Consider the following 24,722-nt stretch of genomic DNA (forward strand, 5'->3'; position numbering starts at 1 on the left):
AGGAAATACGGTTTTTACAATTCGGATAGCTAACTACTTGCCCCACACACCTTTTCTCAGATCTGAGAGAGCATCTAAACTGTGTTCAAGTCCCAGTTGCAGTGTTCCTGGTCTGGCACTTGAACTGCCTACCTGGTGAAATGCAGGCAGCCTTTTTACTTGTGCAGATTTGTGATGCAATTTTAGGTCAAAGAGCTCTGTTGTGGTAAAGCTACAACATCAGGGATGGGAGAAGAGAGTTTGTAAGGTGTGACTTGGGACTGGCCGGTTATCCTGGTGATTTCTGTATTCTGTTTTTCAGTGGATCTCCCTGATTTTATATAAGAAAGATTTGCCAGGATAGGAGCAGGGTAGGGGCCACAGTGAAGGTCTGGGCAGTGCCACTCAGCTGGGCACTGCCCCCAGGGCTTCCACAATACCCTGCACCCAGAAGCTAGGGGCTATCCTGGGGGTGGGACACAGGGTAGAGCACACCCTGTGGTGGCAGGGCAGACTCAATCCTGCTTCCTCCCCTCACTGGCTGTTCCTTTCCATCATAGGGATGGTCCCCCTGGCTTTCCTCTCAGTGCCCTGCTTCCCTGGTGTTACCTCCCCTACTGTGTGCTGGGTCCAGCTTCCCTATCTCCAAATGTTATCCTTGCTCCTGGAGCTAGGGAGGGTCCCCCTGATCCACCTGCCCTGATGACCCAGAATGGATACCTAAGGAGCTCACCATAGGCCCTGGTCACAGCCAGCAAAATGACTCTGGCATAAGGGGGTACTCAGACACCAAGGAAGACATGAAGGGGATGGCACCAGGCCGTTGCAGCCACTGGCAGGCTCTGTCAGGTTCCGTTGGGCATCGGGCAGAGCTAGGCTCCAGGTGACATAGTTGGAGGAGATGGAGGGGCCTGAACATTTCTGGGGCTGAGTGTTGTGGTACAAGGTGGATCTGAGATGGGCAGTGAAGGCCACTGGCCACTAGGGACACCTTGAGTGGGGTCTGGATGAGGCCATAGCCTCCCTCAGCAAGACCACAGAAGAGGAATAGCTAACACAGGGACGCCATGCAGGGAAAGAGAGTTGGAAGGGCAAATGGTTAGCAGGGACAGTGAACACAGATAGTGAACAAGACAAGAGGAGCCATAGGAGTAGAAAGAGGAAGGCCAAGGCAGCCATGCTTGTCATGCAGGTCTGGCCTGGGACCAGACTGGGAGCAGGAAACCTCCATCTGTCTCTGTTGGGCCTGACCCCGGGAAAAGACCCCATTTCCCAGCCTCCCTCAGTGGCCACATGGCTGAGCTCTACCAATGAAGCAAAAGCAGCCTGGGCTTCTGGGAAAGTGTTTTATAATGAAGTGGTATCCTTCCTTGCTTGTTGTTTGCTGCCCAGAATAAGGGCATGGTGGCCGGAGCACATTTGGGTTTGTGAGGATGAGGGCCCAGCCCAAAGATGTTGCTACAGAGCTGGATAGGCTTCATAGGGCTCTGTGAAGGTGCTATATCTGCCTAGGACTGTACAGACACAATTCTCTCATGAGAAAATAAAGTCTGTTTTCAAATTCTTTGAGTTTTCTCTCAGAGGCTAACAAACCCAATCTTGACCCACACCCAAGGGGCCATGGAGCACAGACAGGATTGTGGTGAGGAGGGGGTCGGTAGGGGCAGGGGTTTGTGTGGCCTCACTGGGATCTTCCTCAGTGTCTGGGTTCAGCGGTTCTCACACAGGAAGTTGGGACAGAGAGGAGGGGGCCTGGGTGTGGGCAAAGGCCCCTCCCTATCCCAGGGTCCTGGCCGGTTTGTCTTTGCTTTCAGCCCTGTCTTCTATTGACAAGAAAACTCCCACGTGTGGCTGACAGGCAGCTGGGGGCTACAGGGCAGGTGCGCCTGTATTCTTAGCACTTTGATGACCGAAGCATGAATGTCCACTTAAGAGTTTGAGAATACCCTGGGCTATATAAGACCCTGTCTAAAGAAAAGAAATTGATGGGCAGATTCTATGTAGAAGGGCTGTCCAGGCCAGAGCGGGTTCTAAGTCCTAGAAGGTAGACTTCTTGCCCTGGGGTCCAGTCAGTTTCTCAACCACCAGCACAAAGGGGTGTGGTAAAGGCCAGCAAGACCAAAGACCAGCTGGCCTCCAGTCTATTGGAGCACCCAAGGCCTGGACTAAGAACTAAACAAACTGGTGTGTCCACCCAAGTCTGGCCCAAACAGAGTTGTAGGTCCAACTGGAGGGCTCAGCAGACTTTGCACCCCGAACCTCACCAGCTGCCAGATGTGTATTGAGAAAGCCAGCTAAGAGGCCAGAACTAGGCAGGCCCAGCAGGCTCCTCCGAGCCCTGCCTGCACGCAGCAGCCTTTGGCCCGCTGGATCTGTTCCTGTCCCAGACAGAAGCCCACAGTTGTGACGTGTTAACAGTGTTCTCCATACTGAAACATTCCATTCTGGAGGAAGCTATCTACACAGGAAGGCAAACAACTCAACTTCAGGAAAATCCTGAAACTGACCAGATTCACTAAGCCCCTCCGGACCAGCGAGAGTCCCTCTCTGAAGAGCTGAGCTGCCAAGAGACTAGGAAAAGCAAAGCTGCGATCCTGGAAGAGGTTTAAACCAACTGAGGTGCCTGGGAGGGGCAGCCTCCAACCTGCTCAACTGGGCAGGCTGTGCCGTGAGCTCCAGGTTCCCAGCTTTGTGAGCTGCCATCCATGCTGGGTGGGCCTTGATGATGTGGCTGTCTTTGAGTCATTTCTGCTCCTGTAAATAACCCACACTCCTGTAAGGAACCCCAATAAAACTGATTGGCTCACCAGGTTGGACTTTGGCCGTATTTGTAATTCCATCTGTTGTGGGATCCCTATTTGGGGTGAGAAGATATGTTGCATCTCCCCAGAAAAGGTTTTGTTGTACAATATGCTATCACAGACAAAGTGCTCCATACACAGTAAGAGTCCAGCAAGGACGGCAGGGACCCAGGAAATGCCAAGAAGCAGCCTCTACTCCGTGTCATAGCATGTGGCCATACACCAGTGAGGAGCCGGCAGGGAACCCAGAGAGGAACAGGAGAGCAGCTATGTGTGGCGAGCCCACTGCTTTGCAGCCCCATGGCCGCTGACTCATGTTCCTACCCGGTCCTACAGCCTGGGGCGAATGAGTGTAAGCAGCCCTATTTGGGACTGAGCCTCGGCAGATGAGAAGAGTTCAATCCAGCCAAACTGCATCCGTTATCACATGCAAGAGCACCTAAGCATCAGGGATGCACAGCTACCAGCCCTACCTTGTCATCTCCCCAGGAGAGCTCTGGAGTTCTGGATTGTCTCAGCATTCCCAGCTGAGCTCAGCAAGGCTGGCATAAGGAAGGGGACCTTGGGTCTTTTTCCAGGGTCATCTGGGAGCTGCTTCTCCTCTCCTGTATAGGGACCCTGAGCACAGAGGGAGCTTGCAGAGAGGCCACCCCCACCCCTTATCATGTTCCACCCCACCCTGCTGAGGAGCTAGGATTCTGCATTTGTTGGCGTGTGAGAGATGCCCCTGAGCTGAGGAGGGCTGGGTGGGCAGCCCCCTGGAATGATCTCTTTATTCAGGCAGAGTGGCTTCTGGCTGGGCCTGCCATTATCTGTTTTGATGCCAAGAGTCTCCTGAAGGCTTTTAGGGTTTCCTTGCCAGCTGTGTCTCAGAGGCCCACTCCTCAGCAACAAGGTCAGGAATGTCCTCAACCTATCACCTGTTACAGTGAAATGTATCACACTTCACGGAGGGCTCTCACTTCTTGACCACCAGGAATACAAGTACTGTCCAGCCTGCTGCCCACTTAGGGGCTGGCAAACACCAAGTCAGGACAGAAAATTCCAGGCCCGGAAGATCTGGGAAATGGAAAGTGAGCTTGCTGGAGTTGGGCACCAGGTCTCTGCTGGTGAGTGGGGGAAGCTAGAGGCACCAGTCTTGGGCTATCTTAAAGGGGCAGGCGGTCTTTCTGCCTCTGCCAACTGCCAGATGCACAGCTCTGACCTGCCCTCTGACTCCTGACCACTAAGAAGCCAATTAAAAGGACTCCCTATCAGTTCTAGACATGGCAGTTCGTTATCAACCTGACCCCCAGAGGTAGCTGACTAGGGCCAAGACTCCTCCAAGAGCTCACTGTGCTTGGGTGGGGACAGACTGTGGGCTGGAGGATGCCTGAAGGGTTAGAAGTCAAGCACCACAGTGAAGCACAGCTGTTTTCTTCCAAGGTGAGTCAGAGACCCTGGTGCAGACCTGAAGACAGTTGCCTGCCCAACCCTCCACCCACACACCAACTCCTTCCCCATCCTGTCTCCACCCCTACTAGATCTGCAAAATCTTCTGGAGCTGAAACAAGCTGCCACCATAGCCATAGGTGGTTCAGGATATGCTTCGAGGTGTGTGCAGCCACTGCTTAGGGCCACCACCCCTCCCCCCGCGCGCTCATTGCATTCTGCGCATAGAAACCATATACACATTTACACAAATGTTGAATATGCCCAAAAGTGACACACCAGAACAGGTCATTGGGCTTCCAGTCTAGCTATGACACTCTGGCAGGTAGTTCAACCCCAACCCTTGGAGCCCAGGGAAGCTGGTGAGATGTTTTTCCCACGTGGCCACAGGTGGGACGGGGTGTGGAGGACGATGAGCAACGGGATGGGGCACCCCCTTTGGAGCCCAGCAGTGCCAGATTGCAGGGAGAGGGACAAGAACCTCACCTACGAGAGAGAGGAAGAGAGCAAGAGCGGGGAAGGGGAGTCGGCTCAATGCTGCACCAGCTCCCAGAGGTAAAGGAGTACCTGGATATAAGCTACTAGAGTGAGGGCTGGCCATGGGACACTAAAACTAACAGCAAAACCAGAGCTCAGTACTCTGAAGTCCCCGCTCAAGAAGGCACACAGAGAGGTAAGAACCCAAGTGGACAGGAAGGCGGGATCAGAATTCTGCGGCGCCAGAGCCTTCTAAAACGCTTCCTGTGGTTTATTAAGAGTTCTGCAAAGTGCTTGAAGCAGGCCTCGGGAGCCTTCCTTCTGACCCCAGGGCACACTCGTTTATAAATTTCTCTTCTGTAGGAACCAGCTATATACAGAACGACTGAAACCTTAGAAAAGAGACTGTCGCGCTCGCCTTAGGTCCTCCGGCCGCGAGGCTGCACGGTGCGGTCCCCACCGAGGTCCTGGCACCAAGGTTCAGAGGTGCGGCGCGTAGAAGGCGGGCGCGCCGTACGTCTGCGACCCGAGCACGAAGGGCGAGAGCACCGCGGGGCTGGACAGGAAGGGCAGCTGCGCAGCGCACACCAGCCCTCCCGGACTGTGCGCCGGGTACCCGGCCGGGCCGTGCAAGGCCAGCGGCGCGCCCATGGGCGGCGAGGGGCTGAGCGGGCTGAGGCCACCGGGCAGCCCCGCGCCGGGCCCCGCTCCTGGGCCGGGGCCCCCGCCGCCGCCGGTCGGCGCGCTTGTGTCGGCGCCTGGGTTTTGCTTCTTCCACTTGGTTCGGCGGTTTTGGAACCAGATCTTCACCTGCGTCTCGGTGAGGCTCAGCGACAGCGCCAGGTTGAGGCGCTCGCACACCGACAGGTAGCGAGTGGCCTTAAACTTGTTCTCCAGCGCCACGAGCTGCTCGTAGGTGAAGGCGGTACGCGCGCGCCGCGGCTTCCCGGACTTGGAGTCCGAGCCCGTGCGTTTCCGCTTGGGCTTGGTGGCCACGGCCGCGCCCTGCGGGGTGCTCCCCGCGCCCCCTGCTCCCGGAGCTGTTGCAGGCGGACCCGGGGCTCCGGGCGAGTTCCCACGGGGCCCTGTGGCTGCGGCCTCGTCCACGGGAGAAGCCTCGACCTCGGCCGCTCCGGGGCAGCCCGACCCGCGGACCCCGAGGCCGCCGCTGCCTCTCCGCGCCTCCTCCGTGCCGTGAGCATCCTGCACCTCCGGCGCCTCGTCCTCGTCCTCGTCCTCAGGCGCTTCATCTTCGCTGTCCGCTGTCGGGCTGCGGCCACTGCCACTGCTGTAGCCGTTGGCCTCGGTCTCGTCCGCCCTGTAAGAGTCCCCAGCACCTGCGGGCGGCGGAAAGGAAGAGAACACAGGGTCAGCCCGGCACCCAGCCGCACTGCCCGCTCCCTCCTGCCGAGATTCTCTTTATCTCGTTGGGTTTTCTCCTCTTCCTCATTTGCCCCCTCCCCAAAGATTTTGTTTTCCTCCCTCCCTGCAGCCGTTCTCCTCGCGGCATCTCCTCTCTGCTTTCCTTCGGGAGGATCCTTTCTGTGTCAAGCTGATTTTGCTGCCCCATTCGCAGTCCGCGCCTCCCTCGGCCTTTAGGGCTGTGGCGCGCGGGCGGACCTCGGCATGTACGGGGTGAGAGAGCTCCGATCGATTCACGGGACAGATACAAACTTAATTAAACTCATTTTGTGTAATGTACAAACTAGTTAAAGTCCATTTAATTTATTTCGGCGTATATTACCTTCCAATTACAGCGGCGCGGGGCCAGCCAATTACCGCACTCTTAATAGCTGGAGGGGCCAGAGGACTAGGGTGGGGTCGGCCGGCTGGGAGGAGGCCTCGTCTAAGAACCAAAATCAGTCGTCTTGGAGCAGTCCCTAACCTCAGGCTTCAGGCCCTGAAAACTAGGTGGCAGGAAGTGCTGGCTCTTCTGCCAGCCTTGGAGCCCACTACTCAGCTCCCCAACTCCACTATGACAGCCTCCGCCGAGCTGGTTGAGTTTGAGGCTGGGAAAGGGCATTGTGAAATGCTGCGCACCAGCTAGAGGGGATCTGAGCACCAGTCCCGCAGCATCCAGACAGAAGCTGCCGCGGTGACTGCATTTTATCTCTGAAATTTGAAAGGTTGTCTGTCTCCTATGCAGGTATCTAAAGACTGTCTATACCCCTCACCCACAGGTGGTCTTTAAATGCCAGAGGAGCCCTCTAAGCCTTCCAACACAGTGCCCGGGTTCTGCTTTCGTGTTGGGTCAGCGCCGGCATACTGGAGCATAAACGAAATTCACTCCTCGCAAATAACCCCCAGCTCAAAAGACCCAGGTCGCGTGAAGACTGCGGATGTCCTGGCCTTAATTCCCAGGCCTTAAGCAGGGCAACTCTTCCCTCAGGCGACCCTTAGCCAACCCCAGCCTGGTTGCCCTCCCTAACTGTGCAGCGCTGGCTCGCACCCTACAAAGCTCCAGCAGGCAGCCGCGGGTTCCTGGTAGATCAGCCCCTTGCAGAGAGCAGGAGGGGTCCTCTGCAGCCTGCCGGACCTGCTCTTCCTCCCTCCAGGAACGGAAGGTCAATGCAGAAACGCTGGCAGAGCTGGTGGCCCCAGTCCTGTCCAGCCTGAGCTTTCTGGTCCGGGCGAGGTGCAGGGGCCAGGAAGTTAGAGGGAGGACGGGGGAGGGGCGCAAAAAGCAATCAGGAGCTGGTCGAATGCAATTCGCGATCAATAGCGGCCCCTAATAAGTGTAATAGGTTTTAATCGAGTAATTATCCGAATTTTGACCCTATAATTTAGATGTTCGGGGGGAGTTTGCAAGGTGCTTGAAAGAGATATGCATGCTCCGTAATGGGATATCGACCGCAAAGGGGGCGCGGGCCGCCCCATTACCGGCCGCTTTCCGCCGCTAAGCACATTTCCCTTTAACTGTAATCGAAGGGATTTAATTGTTTTTCCAGAGATAACCAGCGTTTTGTCACAATTAGTCTGATTTGTCCAAAGGGGGGGGCTGGGGAGGCCACGGTGGGGGTGGGTAAGTCACCAAGCCAGCTCCGTACGTCCCTTCCCTCCAGCACCAACTACCCGCCAAAGCCACAGACTGACTAGGCGAATCCTGGACCTTGTCGCAACGCTAAAACCCCAGATCTAGCCTAGCACCTTTTTAGAGACGTTCAGCAGGCCCTAGAGTCCGGGTCGGGAGGAAGCCACGGATGCGCCGGGCGCAGACCCCGCACTCTGCGAACTTTCCACAGATCCTGGTGCCGAGACAGGCCCAGCTCGCCGCAAGGTCTTGGGAGCATAAACATTCCAGAGCAATCACTGCCCTAGCCCCTGGCGTCCACCCCTTATACTCACTTGCAGGTTCGGCTCCCGCGGCAGCTGCAACTCCTGTGGCAGCGGAAAGGGTTCGGCGTTCCAGCTCTGCGCGCGGAGAGCGTCCGGAGGCAGCGGGGACCGGGACGCACGCGGCCGCTGGGGCGCAAGGGGCACACGTAGCGGGCACCACAGGACCCAGTAGCACGCACCGGCGTCTCCTGCTGTTGAACTTGTTGGGATCTAGGATGTCCAGCACTGAGAAGGAAGTGGGGCGCGGGGGTGCGGCGGGCCGAGCCGCTCCAGCCCCCTCTGGCACCGCGGGCACAGTGTCGCTGGCCGCAAGCGGTGGGACTCCAGCCCGGGGGAAGATGGGCAGCTCAGCTCGTCCGTCCATAGCGTCCCGAGCAGTAGCCGCAGAAGCGGGCGGTGCGGGCCCCGAGCCGGGCCCGGGCGGTGGCGGCGGCAGCGCGGGGACGTCCCCAGGTGCCGCCGCGCCGCTGGTACTCATGCTGGCCTCGGGCCGCTCAGGCGGCTCGGGCCCCGCTGCCTACTGGGCTCCCATCCCTGCGCCCTACAAAAACAGTTCAGCCCAGCTGTTCTCGGCGCTGCGCTCCGCTTGGCTAATGCTGCCCGGCGTTGTCTCCGCCACCGCTTCAGGCGCCCGCCGCGCCCGGCCAGTGCATTTATGGCGGCCCCGCCGGAGGCGCCCACGCGCCCACACGCTGCACACACGTGCGCCCGCAGGCGGCCGCGGGGTTCCGCCACCCTCGTTAGCGCGCACGCCTAATTGGCTGCGAACGGTCCCAGGCGGAGTAGGCGGGCCCGGTGCGGGACACACGGACTGAGCCGCAGAGCCGGACAGACAGACGCCCTCCCGGGAGCCCCAGCACAATCCGCTGGAGGGTGTCGTGGTCAGCACCGTGCCTTTGCGCCTCCGCCGGGCTGGAAACTGCGTGCCCGCCTCCTCGGCGAAGGGGGAGGAGACAGCTCGGCTTTTAAATAATTGCGGGATCAGTCGACGGAAGAGGGCTGCGAAGGCCCCCCGGACGCGTGAACCCGCGAGCCCAGAGTTAGCCTGGATCTCCCAGCTCAGGGTACTGCTCTGGGGCAGGTCTCTCCTGCTGCGTGGAACGCGTGGTTCTGGACTCCCGTGCCCTCCGCAGCTGGGACGGGGGAATAGTGGGGACTCTTTCAAGTTCTGAGTCTCTGCAGGGTCCTCAACCCCTCGTGGGGCGTTTCCAGAGTCTGGTTTTCGCGGCCCTCGGTTGCTGTCTTTCCTGTTTGGAGCTCTCCAGTCAGGATCTCTGCCCCTCCGCCCCCGGCAGCCCTGACTTCCGCCCCCTTGGCTGATCAAATTAGGGACCGCACGAAATCCCCGCAAGGGGCGGGGCTGGCGGCCGCGAGTGATGCTCATTAGAAGTGGAATCGAAATGAGGAGGGCTAGACGGCCCTCCCGGTCCCCGCCCCCGGAAAGGGGGACTGAAAAATCGCACAAATAGTAGGCGGCCTACATAAAGATCGATACCCTTCATGTAATGGGAAAATATGTGTTTCTGCCAGAAATAATACGGAAACAACCCCCTTCCCACCCTTCAAGATATCAGAAGAGCCGTTCGAGGCCTCTGTATTTGTGCACGTCTTGATAGTCTCAGGTCTGGCTGGATATTCTCAGAGCGATCTCTGTGACCTCGGAAGATCGAGCCTGGCTTCGGAGGGTGAGGGCCGGGTAGCCGATGCTTTGCTTTCGGAGGTCAAGAGTTTCCCTCCTTCCCTCGCTCAGGCCAATGACCCGCCTCTGATGGACTCAGGTGGGTCCCAGCGGTGGAGCTCCTGCCTAGGGTGTGAGTGTGTGCGCCAAAGACTTGTGCTTCAGCGGATTTGCTCTCCTCCTCCCACCGTGGTCCCGGGAGCCTGCTCTGCACAAGGACGGTCCTTTGCAATTACCGCGGGCAATGATCCTTCGGAAGCAGAAATTAAAAGTTAGGAGAAATAATGGGGGACCGATCGCCTGTAATTTGGGCCAAGCTCGGACATGCTGAGCCTCTGGGAGGCTGGGACGGGAGTCGGGAGGAGGGGGGCAGGGCTCTCCTCCCCCTCAGTTTCTTCCCTGCCCCCTCCCACCCTCACCACGTGCTGGTCCATCCTGAGATTCTAATCAGACCCACAACACTGTGTCCTTTCTTGCCAGGACTTGATTACTCTTTATCTTTAAATTATAAATCACCTCTGGGGAAGGAGGGTGGGTAATCTCTCATCGCAGTGAGGTAATTATCTTCTTCCCGTCCCCCCCCCCCACCTTGGTCTTCGCTCCCGCCCTCTCAGCTGAGTTTGAATATAGATGTACACGCCTCATTCTCTTCACACACACACACACACACACACACACACACGCGCGCGCGCGCGCGCGCGCGCGCGCGCTCACACTCATTCACAAGCGATCACCGCACAAGCAGGATTCATTCATGAGCACCCATATAGAAGGTGGCTCTCCAGTGTAGTGCAGTTCACCCATCACCTCTCTCCCTTGCCTGTTCCTCTCTTTTCCTTTCTGTCTCTTTTAAGTCCTTTGGTGAAGACCACACACAGGCATAAAGCCTGGTCCCCATCCTCTTTGCTTCCCTGGGAAGCGGAGCCACTAGGGGCAGGGGAGCTTCTTTGACAGAGGGGAGGGCAGGACAAGCCTCTCACATTCAGACCTTGGAGCTGGCTCTGGGTAGCGGAGACTGTGTGACATCCCTGCACGCACACACTCCCCCACAGACACTTGTCACCAGCGCAGGTCGTCAGCGAGGTGAGCGGTGCTAAACAAACAGCAGCCGCCACAGCACCCACACTTTCCTGGGTGGGTGAGAGCTGGTGTGGCTGTGAGGAAATGCGATGACCTGCACAGCTGTCTCCGGACAGCTTTCCTTCAGCACAGGCCAATCAAGGCTTTTTCTAGGGTGTAAGTGTAGATTAGTGCTAGGACATAGTAAATATAATACAATATGTTCATAGGATGTGAAATAAGATAACATAACATGTTATAGAAAAATATACAACCAGATGTTGGTTGTGTTTTGTTTTGTTTTTCAGTACTCTCAAATGCTCTCCCTGCCGATAGGCAGACGCTGGTCAGAGTTGAGTGTAATTCAGAGAAAGCATCTTGGCCATCCAGAAGTTTATAGGTGTCTAAGTTCACTTACTGCCCATCTCTTCCTGCCCCTCAGTGTCCTGATGGGAGCTGCCGCAGGCAGAGTGATGAGCTACCAAGTTCACTGCCAACTTTGAAGAGTAGGATGGGCCTGAGGGTCCTCTGGAGCTGAGTGGGTCTTCCTTTGGTCTGGGGCAGTGCTGTATGGACCTAGCTCAAAGTTTCTTCCACTGTTCCCACCCTATCTCCGAGGACAACCCAAACAGAGGGATGCCTATCCGCTCCTCCTCCCAGTCTCAACCCGAACTGTCAAGGGCTCTAAGAATGTCCTTTGGCTCCTAATCACAATTGATTGTCAATTAGACCCTCACTTGTGCATTCCGTGCCCATCTGCCACCTCAGGTTATCTCTCCCCACCAGCTTCACTGCGAGGGCCCCAGGTGGGCACTGACAGGTGAAACCTCAGCCTAGAGCGGAGCTGGCTCTGCCTGCAGTGGACAGGAAACACCCCCTTTCGTCCCCTCTCCCTACTGCATGCCACCATGCAGGTCAGTCAGAGTGAGAGTCATGTTGGACTGGGCATCAAGGCAGAGACAGGGTGCCAAGGGATCTGAGAGGTGGGCCCAGAAAAAGGAGGAATGGGCTGGCATTTTTAGCTTCCTTCCTCCTCGATTACGCATTTTGAAATTCTGGAAGATGAGAGCAAGAATAGGAAATTCCAGCATCTGTTGTTAACTCACCTTGGGCTAACGACTCCTCTCCACTGTGTGGTGATCTCCAAGATCCCATTTGCTTCCCCTCATGGACCCAAGGGCTCCAGTAATAGCCACTTACTCAGAGTAAAGGAACATTGGGTGATGGAATATCCCTTCTCTTTCTGCTTCTGGTGTTCATAATCTCTGTGACTGGGCACATCACAGCTTCCACTTTTGCTTTGTGCACTGTGACAACCCCCTACCTCTGGTCTACCCAATCGCCAAGGCTCCCACAACCTTTCTGGGAACACTCAGAGAACTTTAGTTTCATCTGGTTGCCTGAGTGTGGACTGAGGGGCTGTTGAAATTCTGCAGCCTCTGAGCGTGCTGCCTCCCCATGGAAGGATGCAATGCAGAAAATTAGGCTGACAAGGGGACAGGTGCTCTCCTGTGCCTTTCTTGACCTCCACCCATATTGACACTTGGCACACCCTGCTGCTCACCAGTCTGGAAAATGAACGAGCAATTCAAGCAATTCTGCTTGTTCATTTTCCTGAAGATGTATATTTCCCTTTGGATCGTCTATCCCCTCACGAATGGGCACAGCACAGTCAGAAACCCAGAAGAGGCAGGACGCTCGGGCTGCTCACCTCTCACTGCCTGAGGTCACAGAAGAGGAACAGCCCTCAGAACTACTCCCAGAACCCAACCAGTAGGCTGCGGGTCAGCACCGCGGACAGCGCCCGTCACACAGCCTCCCCGTCTGCTCGGCAGACACCCGCCCCGCCCCCTCCCTCTCCCCGGCCCCACCTCTCCCACCTCCCCCACCCCGACCTCAGCTTCCAGGAGACCACGTCTCAGGTTCAGCGACTGGATCCAGCTAGCACGTTTCTGCTCTCCACTCCTGCACAGCCCCCCCACAGTCTATTACAAGTCTGCCCATCTCAGAGCGTGAGGGCTATCTTTGGGGGTACAGTGAGGTGTCTGAACCCTGTGTGTTACACACCCAGATGAGATGCCGGCCCATTCACCTCATACCAAAGGGCTAGAGAATTTCACAAGATCAGTGACTGCTGGTTTTGCATCCTCCTGTTCAAATGGTACGGGATTCAGAGGTGGAGGGCACAGATACAGGCAGGGGCTGGCTTCTAGCAAGCGATTACCCAAGAGTCACTCCAGGGCTTTGGGAATGATGCTTACTGTCATGGAGTCTGCACTGGCTGCTGGCTCCCTTTCTTACAATGCTAGTTGGATTTTTGCCCTAGGAGGGTTTGCTAACCACAAGACAGACAGGATGGGGTAAACTGAGACCAAAGAGGATCAATGATGTGTTCAAGGTCATCCAGCCAGTCAGTGGTGGAACTTTAATGTGAATGCTGATACTCCTGGCCAGCATTTAAAGCGGAAAAGTCAGGAATAATCAGTTTCCTGGGCCCAGGGAGAAGGTGTCCTGGACAGTGCAGAAACCAGGGCCGACAAGGGGTCAGGAGATCCCAGTCCTTCATCGACCCTTGTTCCTCACCCTGTGTCACAACTTGCTGACTGCCAGTCTGGAGATCACCAGCATGGAGCCCAGTCTGTTGTTCATTTCCCTTTGATTCCCTTAGGGTGCTCGGGACCCTCTTCTCACAGGCTCTGTCCCTGGGTCTGTCACACCCCTGCCCCAGCCTTTTTGCTGATGCTGACATACTTGAAACATTTTAGCAGAATGTCCAGGCCAGAGCTTGCCCAGAGTGCCACCCGCCCTCACTCTCCAGGGCTCCCAATAGCACACGAGCACCAGGCACCTCACTGTCAGAAGCTGAGAGTCCCTTGAGGAATGGTCAGGCCACGTTGTATAAAGGCATGAGGTCAGGGGACCCCTCTTGAGTCGGGGAACTGGGTGCCTTGGCACTGTGCTTCACTCTTTTTGTTTTTTGTTCTTTTGAGACAGGGTCTTATTTGCAGCCCTGGAAGACCTAGAACTTGATTTTTAGACCAGACTGGCCTTGAATCCAGAGATTCACCTGCCTCTGCCTGAAATTAAAGGTATGCAGGCTCATGCCCCCTTGCTCACTTTTTATTGCCTGGCCAAAACCTGCCCCCTTCTAGAAGCTTCCTGAGGTTGACGTGGTCTGAGAATCATGCCTGGATTGAGCATCCTGCCTGTGGGACTCCCTGGGTCATCCTGCATGGTCCTACATCTGAGCCCCATAACCCAAAGTCCTTCCTTATCCGATGGCCAACTACTGGGCTCTTGAACAGTGTGTGTGACTTTGTCCTATGTCTGTCATCAAGATAGAGGTGGGATGCAAAGTGCAAACACATGTTTGCACAAACAAGGAAAAGTAGGTTAGAGTTGGGCAAGGGTTCAGCCAAGGCCATGCAGCTCTGCACCATAGTGCGGAACTTAGCTTCTGTGGGCAGAAAGTGCCCTGGTGACTCTTGGCTCTGCCTTCACTCCACTTTGCCATATCTTCAGAGCAGTCTGGTTACTCTTACTCCCATGGGTGCAGGTGGTACCTGCTTAGATCCGGGCACAGCATTGCGTACCCTTCTTGACTGCTGCCAATGCTATTTGTTGGCAGGGATGCTGCTTCCAGAGAGAACTGGGGACACAACCCTCTTTCTCCAGAGACAGGAAAGCTGCTGTCAATCACAATTCAGAGTGCCTCTCCAGTCAGACTACATGAAAGTTCGCAGAGACACATCCTTCCATGGTTTCCTATACTCGTTTTTTGATTTTTTCCATCTTGGGAGTGACAGGCATCTGAATACTGGCCCCAGACTCAGCCTTCCCAGAGACTATTAGAAGGGTGGTGGGGAAGAGGCCTGGAAATTAGCCTACCAGGGGTGGCACAGTCACCCTTTCAATGCCACAGTTCTAACACACAGTCCCGAGGATCAGAGTGTGTTGTGCAGTAATGACAATGCTTCTTGTCCCATGTTTCCAGGGAAGCTCTGAGTCAGAAATGCGGCAGGCTGGATAATTTGTCCATACTTCTTCTTTCCCTTCACCTCCTCACTGCACCATGGTCTTCTGGAGAACATGTCTGCCCTGTGTTCCTGAAGCTGAGCTTGGTCACATGACTTGCGGGAACTGAAGGCACAGAGTTCTCTGAGTTTTGGAACTTCTACTCATGTGAAGGCACGGCTCCTGGGATTGGCTGTCGTTGTCGGTTCCCCCTCCCCGCCCAGCTTGGGTCTTGGATGAGGATGTGGAGTTAAAACCCACTTCAAAGCCTCAGTCAAAAGAACCTAGCAGAATGGCAGCCATCACCATCCTGAGCCACAGAGTTCTCTGCAGTTACTTCTTACACATGTGGCCCATCAGCTCTCAACCCGGCATGGAGCTGGGGCCACCTCGCCTGGCTCTTCTGTCCCAGTTCCATGTGCTCAACTGATTTGTTCATCTCTGTCCTCTCCAGCAATCATGGGCCACTGGACACCCTTACAGCAGTGTGACTCAGGTGACCACCCACAGGGCTCTCTTTTTCCTCTATCCTTTATCCATACCCCCCAGCTCTCCTGTGACAGGGTGGGCCCGGGAGGAGGGACAAGTTAGGCCCACCTTAGCTGTGGGGAGGCTCTGGTGCCCCTGTCACCGCAGAGAATATGCCACCTCATTTCCATTGGCTTTTGGGAAGGGGCTTCTCTGCCAAGGAGGGCTGGCCTGTATTGGGAGTCTGGGAAGCTGGGAAGACAGGCCCCCGGGGACAGAGAGGCAGAACACAGAGGGGTGAGTAGGAGGATGTCTAGAGACTGTAACCCAGCATTAAAGATGGGCCAGATGGAGTCTGGGCCAAGTACACAGAAGGTGCCCAATAAATGAATACAGAAAAGTCTTCCACCGGCACACATGCATACCTAAGTGCCTACAGGGCCACTCCAGGGCAGAAAGGTGTGTGGAGAGAAGTTGGTCACTAAGCAATGAACTTAATTGAGGTTAATGCCTCTAGCTCAGCCCTTGATTATTAAATTCTTACCACGCACATGAATCATAATTAGAAGGCTGAGAAATTCTACCGGACAGGATAGGAAGCCAGGAAGAGGGATTTTGAGATCTAAGGGGAGGGGAAACGACGTGTCGTCGAAGTTGGGGGGGGGGACGCGTATCGTCCAGGTAGGGGTGTCTTGGAGAGAGACATATCCTTCTTGGGGTGGGAGTGTCTGCAGATAAGGGTCATCTCTTCTGAAAGGGTGTCTTGGGAAGCGGGCTTGTTGTCAGAGTAGGAGGATGTCCGGGTGGCAGGAAAGTGAAGCCTCAAGAGTGAGAGAAGTGTCTGCGGGGCGGGAGGGGGGAGGGGGCGTGTCATGGGTGAAGGGTGTCCGGGGAAAGCGTGTGAAGAGGTGGGGGAGGGTTGCGTCCTCTGGATGGGGGCGTATCTTCACTGTAGGGGGTGTTTCAGGGTGGCTGTTGGAGACTAGTGGGCGAGTGGGTGCGGTGAGGTGCCGACCCGGGTGAGCGTGTCCGGAGATGATCACTAGGATGGGCTGAGCCGTGGGTGAAGACACGCCGCTGCTTCGCCCACGGCCTCCGCCCGCCCCCTGCCGACGCGGCGTGGAACTGCAGCAACCTGGGTCAGGCGCTCCCGAGGATGGGGTGAACAGGAGGTGGCCCGAGGTTGAAGTCCGACCCCCTGAGATGCGGCCGGGAGGTTGTACTGGGACCCGACTGCCCGGGAGCATGCAATAGTCCCGGCCCTGTGTGCATGCGCGGCTGGACCCCGCTCTGCGCCTGCTTCCCTGGGCGCGAGCGCGCGTTGTCTGGATGGGGCGCTTGTTAGTGGGGGCCCCCATCCTTCGCCCCCTCACATTGTGGGCTCAGCCGGGAGATCCCCAGGAAAGACCGGCACGAAGGTAGGGGCGAGCCTGTCACCCCTGCTCTCTCCAGGGGCGCAGGGCCGTCCCTCTGCCTCGCCGTCCTCCCCCCTCCACTTCTCTATTTATTTCCTTCTCTGTTGCTGAAACATATTGAAGGGGAGAAAAAGGAAACATTAAGATCCGCTGTGAGCCGCGCGGCGGTTTAACGATTTCAAATGAGGCCGGCCTGGGTGAGGCCTGACAATCCCGTCAGGATGGCAGATGACGGCTAAAATTACCCGGAATCAATATTCTCACCGGGTGTCCCGGGCTGATAAGCTCCGCCAAGACAATGTTGACTATTAAAGTCGACAGCTTGAGATATTACACTATTAGTTATGCTATTTTTAATAATCTATAATATTTGGGCGATAATTAATTAATTATACGGGTCAGATAATATCTAGGGCTGGAATGAGGTCTGAAGGACCCATTACAGCGGTAATGAGAAAGGAGAATCTAATCTGGGACAGGTGCCGTGGTCCTGGTGCTGGGGCCTGAGGCATGATGTCTCCTGTGCCTGGCCCTGCCACCAGCCTGGGTCCTGGCCAAGCCTGGCCCTTCAGAACCGGGGTCAGCAGGCCAGACAGCTGAAGCAGTGCCTGCATGTTCCCTGGGGTTGGAGGGACCGAGTGACTGCTCAGAGAGCCAGCCTGGCCAAGCAAGTGCCTGCTTCCTGGCTAACTCTGTGGCCTAGGCTTGCTACCTATCTTTCTCTGCTGGGAGAGCCTCGACAGGTGTGTTCTCTGATGGAGGGACCGCATTCTCTCCCCTTGCACCACCAGCGGCATCGCAACAGGAGACTAAAGCCCAAGCTGTTGCCTCATCCCACAGCAGCACGGATCACCCGCCTTTCCTGCCAGGAGGCTTGCATGCTTCTAGTGAAGGAGCCAAGCCCACTCCTGTCTCGGGAACTTTGCTCCTTGTTCCAGACTCTTTCCTTCTCTTCTCATTCATCCACAATCGCCCCTTCAGGGGCCACTCCGACTGGCTGGTCCTCAATACCACCACTGCCCAGATGGCCCTAATGGAGACTTGCCCTGGTTCTATTCCCAGGGCAGCGTGTCCTTAAGCAAGCACCGTTGTCTTGTGCTTAAAGTCAGGGAGTGAACGGTGGTCTGAAGCAAGGGCTGGCCACAGAGATGCCACCTGCCCGGAGACAGCAGTGCTGTGGTGAGCGGCTGTCAGAAATGCTCTTCTTTCTGGTTCTTCCCCCCACTGCAAGGGGCTAGACTCTCTGTCTTTTCTGGTGAGGCCAGCCCTTCACCTCTGGGGTTCTAGGAGGCCTGAGGTGAGGCCAGTCTGTGACTGTGAGCCGTGGCCCTGCCAGGTGGCTCTGGCTCTCAGAAGGCTGTCTTCTGGGAAGTGAGGGATCTCCCGGGAGACCATAAGCCCTCTGCAGAGATGCAGCCCTTCCCCACCTCTGAGCCAGGTCAGCCTTCTGGGCTTTGCTTGGCCTGGGAAGTGGATAGTGGTCTCCAGAGGGAATTTAGAACCAATACTGACATGGGTGACCAGGCTGTCCACTCCCTACCACCCTACATGGTGGCTCCCAAGCGTCTCATGGACACTCCTTAAGAATAAATGTGCTTGACTAGGTTCTAAATACGTGCTGTGGCTACTGTAGAATTTATAGGTACATATGCAATATATACACAGACATATATGTTATATGTACATAAACTTCATATTACTGCATTGACTCAACCTGTGCTTCTCAGGGAGGCTAGTTCTCAGGATCCAGTTTCTACTAGGCACCTCTGATGGTGGCCACATGTCAGTCTCAAGCAGTCTTGCTTAAGTGTGTGTGCGTGCACGCATGTGTGCACATGTGCATATGTGTGCATGTGGAGGCCAGAAGTCAACTTCAAATATTGTTTCTCAGGTGAAATACACTTTGTTTTTTAATTTTAGTTTGTGTATATGTGTGTCACATGTGTGCAAGTGCCTTATGGCAGCCAGAAAAGGGTGTCAAATACTCTGAGGCTGGAGTGACATGCAGTTGTGAGCACTTGGGAGGCAGAGGCAGTCTTATCTCTATGAGTGTGAGGTCAGTCTGGTCTATATAATAAGTTCCAGGCCAGCCAGAGCTTCCCTGCAAATTTGTCTGCTGGGCCCTGGAGAGATGGCTCAGTGGTTAAGAGCACTGACTGCTCTTCCAGAGGACCTGGGTTCAATTCCCAGCACCCACATGGCAGCTCACAACTGTCTGCAACCCCAGTTCCAGGGGATCTGACACCTCACACAGACACACATGTAGGCAGAACACAATGCACATAAAAATAAATACATCATTAAAAAAAACTTTGATATGCCTGCTGGACACTTTACAAGGCTTCTCTTCACAGCCCTGGTTGGCGGGAACCCACAGCGTAGACCAGGCTGGCCTTGAATTTAGGGATCCACCTGCCTCTGCCTCCCGAGCACTGGGATTAAAGGTGTGCGCCACATCAAACATCTTTTTAGGTCTTTATTGGCTATTTGTATTTGTCCCTCAGAGAAATGTTTGTTCTGATCACCTCTCCATTGTATTTTATTTTATTTATTTTTAAAAATAAAATGTGTGTGCACTCATGCGTGTGTGTGTACAACTGTCTGTAAGTCCAGTTTTAAGGGATCTGACACTCTCTTCAGGGCTCTACAGACACCAGACATACAAATGATGCACTGACATGCATGCATATACAACAGAGAGCAACGTATATACGGTCATATATAATGTAGAATTAATAGCAATGATAAAACTAAAAATAAATGTTTTATTAAAAATAATGTAGTCCTTGCAAAAGTATAGCATGACAGCTTGCTGTCACTGTGACAAAATACAACAAAATGTTTATTTTGAATGGTCGCATGGCCTGGTTGCTTCGGGTTGTGGAGAAGCAGCACATTTATCAGGAGTACATGGGGGAGAGGAGGCTCTTCTCATGGTGGCCAAGAAGACATGGAGACAAGGAGCAAGGACCCTAGTGATGCCCATTGCACTGCCTAAAGTTCCCACTACATCCATCACGTGATCTTCAGGAGCCACTCAAGACGAGGCAACAGCAGATGCGCACACAGACCGCCAGGGTTGGAAACGTGGCTTGATGGTAGAGCCCTTGTTAGTGTGTACATGTTTTTGAATGAAATGTCTGTGCACAAGCAAAAACACAGAGACCAATGAGCCAGAGTCCACTTTCTTTTGATAAGGGCATTAGGCTGTTCAATGTCCAAGGATACCATCGGTTAAACAAATGGAAATGGTATCCACATAAATAGAATAAGACAGAGCCCTTACACCAAAAATAGGACTTAAAACGGACTACAAATCACGTGAGAGCTAAAGCTATGGAGTTTTTAAGTAGAGCGATAATCACCATGCTCTCAGATTAGACAATGACAACGAAGAAGAAACAGGTTTTTGTTGTTTTGTTTTGGTTTTTGGTTTGTTTTTGATATTTCAAGATAGGGTTTCTTGGGGCTGGAGAGATGGCTCAGTGGTTAAGAGCTTTGGCTGCTCTTTCAAAGGTCCTGAGTTCAATTCCCAGCAACCACATGTGTTCAGCAACCACATGTGTTCACAACCATCTGTAATGAGATTTAGTGCCCTCTTCTGGCCTACAGGGATACACGCAGGCAGAACACTGAATACATAATAAATAAATCTTTTTTTTTTTTAAGATAGGGTTTCTTTCTGTAGCTTTGGAGCCTTGAACTCACAGAGATCTGCCTGCCTCTGCCTCCCGAGTGCTGGGATTAAAGGTGTGAGCCACCAGCGCCCGGCAGAAATGATTAGCAAACATTATCCTTCAAATCCCACGACCAAGAAAAGGGCTAGAGAGGTGGCTCAGTGGGGGCTGGAGAGATGGCTCAGAGGTTAAGAGCACTGGCTGCTCTTCCAGAGGTCCTGAGTTCAATTCCAAGCAACCACATGGTGGCTCACAACCATCAGTAAGGAGATCTGGTGCCCTCTTCTGGGCTGCAGGGATACATGCTGGCAGAACACTGCATACATAATAAATAAATAAATAAATAATTAACAAAAAAAAAAACGAGAGGTGGCTCAGTGCTTGTGAGCCTGGACCTGGGTTTGATTCCCAGCACCTGCGTGGTGACTCACAGCCAGCTGAAACTTGGTCCCAGTCAAATCTTCAAGCACTGCATGCACACGAAGCACAGACACACATGAAGACAGAACACCCAAACACGTAAAATAAAAATGAAAAAAAAAAACCCATATTTTTAAATGAAAACAAAGGGTGCCTGGGGCATGGCTTCATGGAAGAGCATCTGTTGCTCTTGCAGAAAACCTGAGTGTTGCTCCCAGAACCCACATCAGGTGGGTCACAACTGCCTGTAACCCCAGCTCTGGGGCACCTGAAGTGCTCTTCTGGCCTCTGAGGGCACATGTACTTATGTGCACATCCCCACACAGAGACACATACATACAAACAACTGAAAATAGGAATAAGTCTGGAAGAACAAGAGAAGAGGAGTGGCTGGGCTGTAGCTCAGTGGCAGGTAACTTGCCTGGCATGAGCAGGGTGCGGGTTCAATCCTCGGCACCGCAGAGACTTGAGGGTGAGCACAGTAATGACCGGAAAATGAAGGAAGCATTTTTGAATATTATATCTGACTAGCAATTTGACAGAGAAGATGCTCAGGAAGGGAAGGGCAGGGGACTTGAGTTCGGCGCTTCCTTTTGACTTTGGAAGGACTGAAGAGATGCATCTCTTGCTGGGTCTCTAGCCAAAAAGCAAGGTCAGCTGGTTGCTTCTTGGCTTCTCTGATCTAGGATTTCACCCCTACATCTGACTTCTGAGTCATCGTTGGCAAAGAGAATGATGGAGACTTAGTTAAATTTACATATCATGGTCACGGCAGAGCCAGGGTCACAGGACCGGAAGGCCCTCCAGGCCATGGCCTGAGTGGCCAGGGGTGATGACTGCCAGGCCATGGGACCACAGATGATAATTAAAAATATCAGTAGATTCATGTGCTAAGATGACAGAGAAATATCAGTAAAGGGTTTGTGGATACGTGATTGTGGGCGCCCACAGAGACCAGAAGGCATTAGGTACCGCAGTATTAGATTACAGGTGGTTGTGAGACCCCAGCATGGGTGCTGGACACCAAACTTAGGTCACCTGCAAGAGCAGCTAGTGCGCTCTTAGCTGCCGAGCTCCCTCCCCAGGCCCGGAGCACAGCTTGGTTCTGTGACTCTGTATGGAGACTGGAGTCTGAGAAAGATGAGTTCTCCTGCTTTATTCTTCTTTCTTAACTTTGGTTTGGACGTTCTGGTCCCATTTGGATCACATTGTCTGGTAGAATCCTGAAGGGACCACTGATGATGGCTGCCATCCTTACACTGTGTGGAATCTTGGTTTACAAACTCAAGATGTCCATCCCCTCCCCTCACTTAAGGCCATCCACCTCTCTCAGAAACATTTTGCGGTTTGCAACCCTCAAGGCTTACATGTCCACAGGAGAGTTTATTCCTAGGCATTTTGTTCCTTTTGATGCTGCAGTGAATAGAATTATTTCCCCAATTTCATTTTTCAGATGCTTTATTAACTTACGGAGTTTAAACTTCATTTCTTTGATTTACAATTTCATCTTTTTTCTCTTCTGCTAAAATTCTTGGCTCCTAATGATACCAGCATAATTACTTGTAGGCTTCGTCCTGCGGCATACCTGCAGTAATTTCAAATAGCAGCGCCAATGTTTTCATTAGCCATAGGATCATCAAGTGTGGGATTTCTGTGAGCAGTCTGTCCTCACAATTCCCTGTTTGGCAAATGCGAGTGCGCACGCATGCACGCGCGCGCACACACACACACACACATACACACATACACACACACACACACACATACACACATGCACACATGCACACACACACAAACACGCAAATACCTGGACATAATTAATTTTTTCTGTACAGCTCATCCCATTAGTTCCAGTTTGCAGTGCAATTTTGTGGACGGATTTCTTTTTTGCTTGTTGGGCAACAGAATTGTTCTGAGCCCCAGCCTCTTAGTCATCAGCTCAGGGCTCTGTTGCCTGTGCCTTGGAACTCCGTGTCCCCATGACTGTCCTCTCTCACAGGCTTGCTGCCTCCCTAAGCCACGTGCCAGATCTCAGATCCTCAGGCCACACCATGCCCTTGAGAGCCAGAGGTGACTTGGCCATGAAAAGGTTACAGCCCAGGTATAGAGTCTCTCTCCCAGTACTCAGGGAGGGTGCTCTGTATACCACATTCATAGCCAGCTGGTAAAGGATGTGGACTTAACTCTGAGGTCCTGCAGAGAAATGAAAGTTTCCCTAAGGAGAAATTCATATCTAAACCACAGTGTGATGTGGGATTCCCTCTGTATGCTGTGAATAACATTGGTTAATAAAGCAACTGTCTTAGGCCTGTGCAAGGCAGAATAGAGGTAGGTGGGAGGGAGGAACTAAACTGAATGCTGGGGCAAAGAAGGCGGAGTCAGGAGACGCCATGCAACCACAGCCAGGAACAGACGAGCTGGAAACTTGCTGGTAAGCCACAGCCACATGCAATCGATACACAGATTAATGGAAATGGGTTAAATTAAGATGTAAGAGCTAGCTAAAAATATGCTTAAGCTATTGGCCAAGCAGTGATTCAAATGATATAGTTTCTGAGTGATTATTTTGGGAGTCTGGGCACCAGGAAATGAACAAGTGCCCTCCTACAACAGTGTCAAGTCTACTGAGAGTCCATCAGGCTACATGTCTAGCCTTGAACGTGCCAGGATTTCCAACATGTCAGCCTGAACCACAGCCTCAAGAGCTACCCTGTGTGATTCACTGCTGTGGGTAGCAGTGGAAAACACAGCAAAGGACTGGAGATCACCCCAAAGGGTGCAGGCCGCTGTCACTCTGAAGCCCTCAGACAGGAGTCTATAGTGTCCCTTGAACCCTGCATTGTCAGCAGAGGGGACATTGTCAGAGCCCAGAAGTTCCCACTTGGCCTCTCTACTATAGCCCAAGAGTCTTTGCTGCTTGGCAGTTTTACTGAGGGGCTTGCCACCATCTGGCTTCAAATCAGAATCTTGTTAGTGTTTCCCAGAGTTGTGCGGGAAGTGGGGGTCGGGGCCCTTCTGAGGGTTGTACAATAGAAGAGGAGAAACAACAAGGGGCCCGAGCACACATCGATGCTGAACACAGTGGTTTTGATTTTGCAGTTACGGAAAGGACGATAAGAGGGACCCGAGAAGCAGGGCAACAGCTCTAATTGATGGATATGCTTCCAGGAGTCAATTCGGACCCATTAATCCCCTGCAAGAGGCCTGCAGCCCACAGGCACTGGAGTTTATTGCCTTTTGTAGCAAAGGGAAGACTCAGTATCAAAGCCAAGGTCAAGCCTTGATCAGGACAGGCTGGGCCAGAGGATGTGCACACGCAAATGGGAGTGTGCAGTCAGATAGGCATGCTCAGGCACACACCCAGGGAGCTCGCATGCTCGGAAACACACCCAGGTGAGCTTGCGTTTCCCCAGATACACATGGGTGTTGCCCATGCATGCCGCTGAGCCCATTCACCCAGATAAAAACACTAGAACAGGTTTAAACTGAGACAATCTCGTGTAGTCAAAGTCACACACACATTGTGCCGGATTCAGACCTGCAGCCCCATTCTCTGGCAGGGATGTCTGGGTGGAATGAGGAAAGGTCAGGTACTTGAGGTGCCCGTGTTATGGTGGCTGTGGGTTACAGTGGATTGTAGCCCTGCACTGGGCCCCAAGAAGGAGCTTCTTCCCTCACCTTCTATGTGGGCTTTTCCTGCCCCCAGACACTGCCCCTCCCCTTTGTCTGACTATGACTCAAATGTCTACTTGCTTCAAACTATCCCTGACAAGCCATCCTGAGTCTCGAGCCCAGGGTCCAGTACCCCCAACAAGCTATCCTGAGTCCCAGGCCCAGTACCCCCAACAAGCCATCCTGTGTCCCGGGCCCAGTACCCTCAATAAGCTATCCTGAGTCCCGGGCCCAGACCCCCAATAAGCCATCCTGAACTTCAGGATCTACACCAACCCCTGAACAGTGCTCCACA

The 24,722-nt window shown here is 53.9% G+C and overlaps 1 protein-coding gene across 1 annotated transcript; it reads right to left on the minus strand.

Moving 5' to 3' along the window:
- Window positions 1-5,168: 5,168 nt before the first annotated feature.
- Window positions 5,169-8,502, minus strand: LOC121459277 (NK1 transcription factor-related protein 1-like). Its single transcript, XM_041668809.1, has 2 exons — window positions 8,034-8,502; window positions 5,169-6,025 (listed from the first exon to the last, which is right to left on the minus strand). Exons 1-2 carry the CDS (start codon window positions 8,500-8,502, stop codon window positions 5,169-5,171), a joined length of 1,326 nt encoding a protein of 441 aa, XP_041524743.1.
- Window positions 8,503-24,722: the final 16,220 nt, after the last annotated feature.

This window comes from Microtus oregoni, unplaced genomic scaffold, assembly GCF_018167655.1.
Source record: "Microtus oregoni isolate MIOR12 unplaced genomic scaffold, Mior012 000019F_ref0000042, whole genome shotgun sequence".
In the NCBI taxonomy this organism is placed as follows: Eukaryota; Metazoa; Chordata; class Mammalia; order Rodentia; family Cricetidae; genus Microtus; species Microtus oregoni.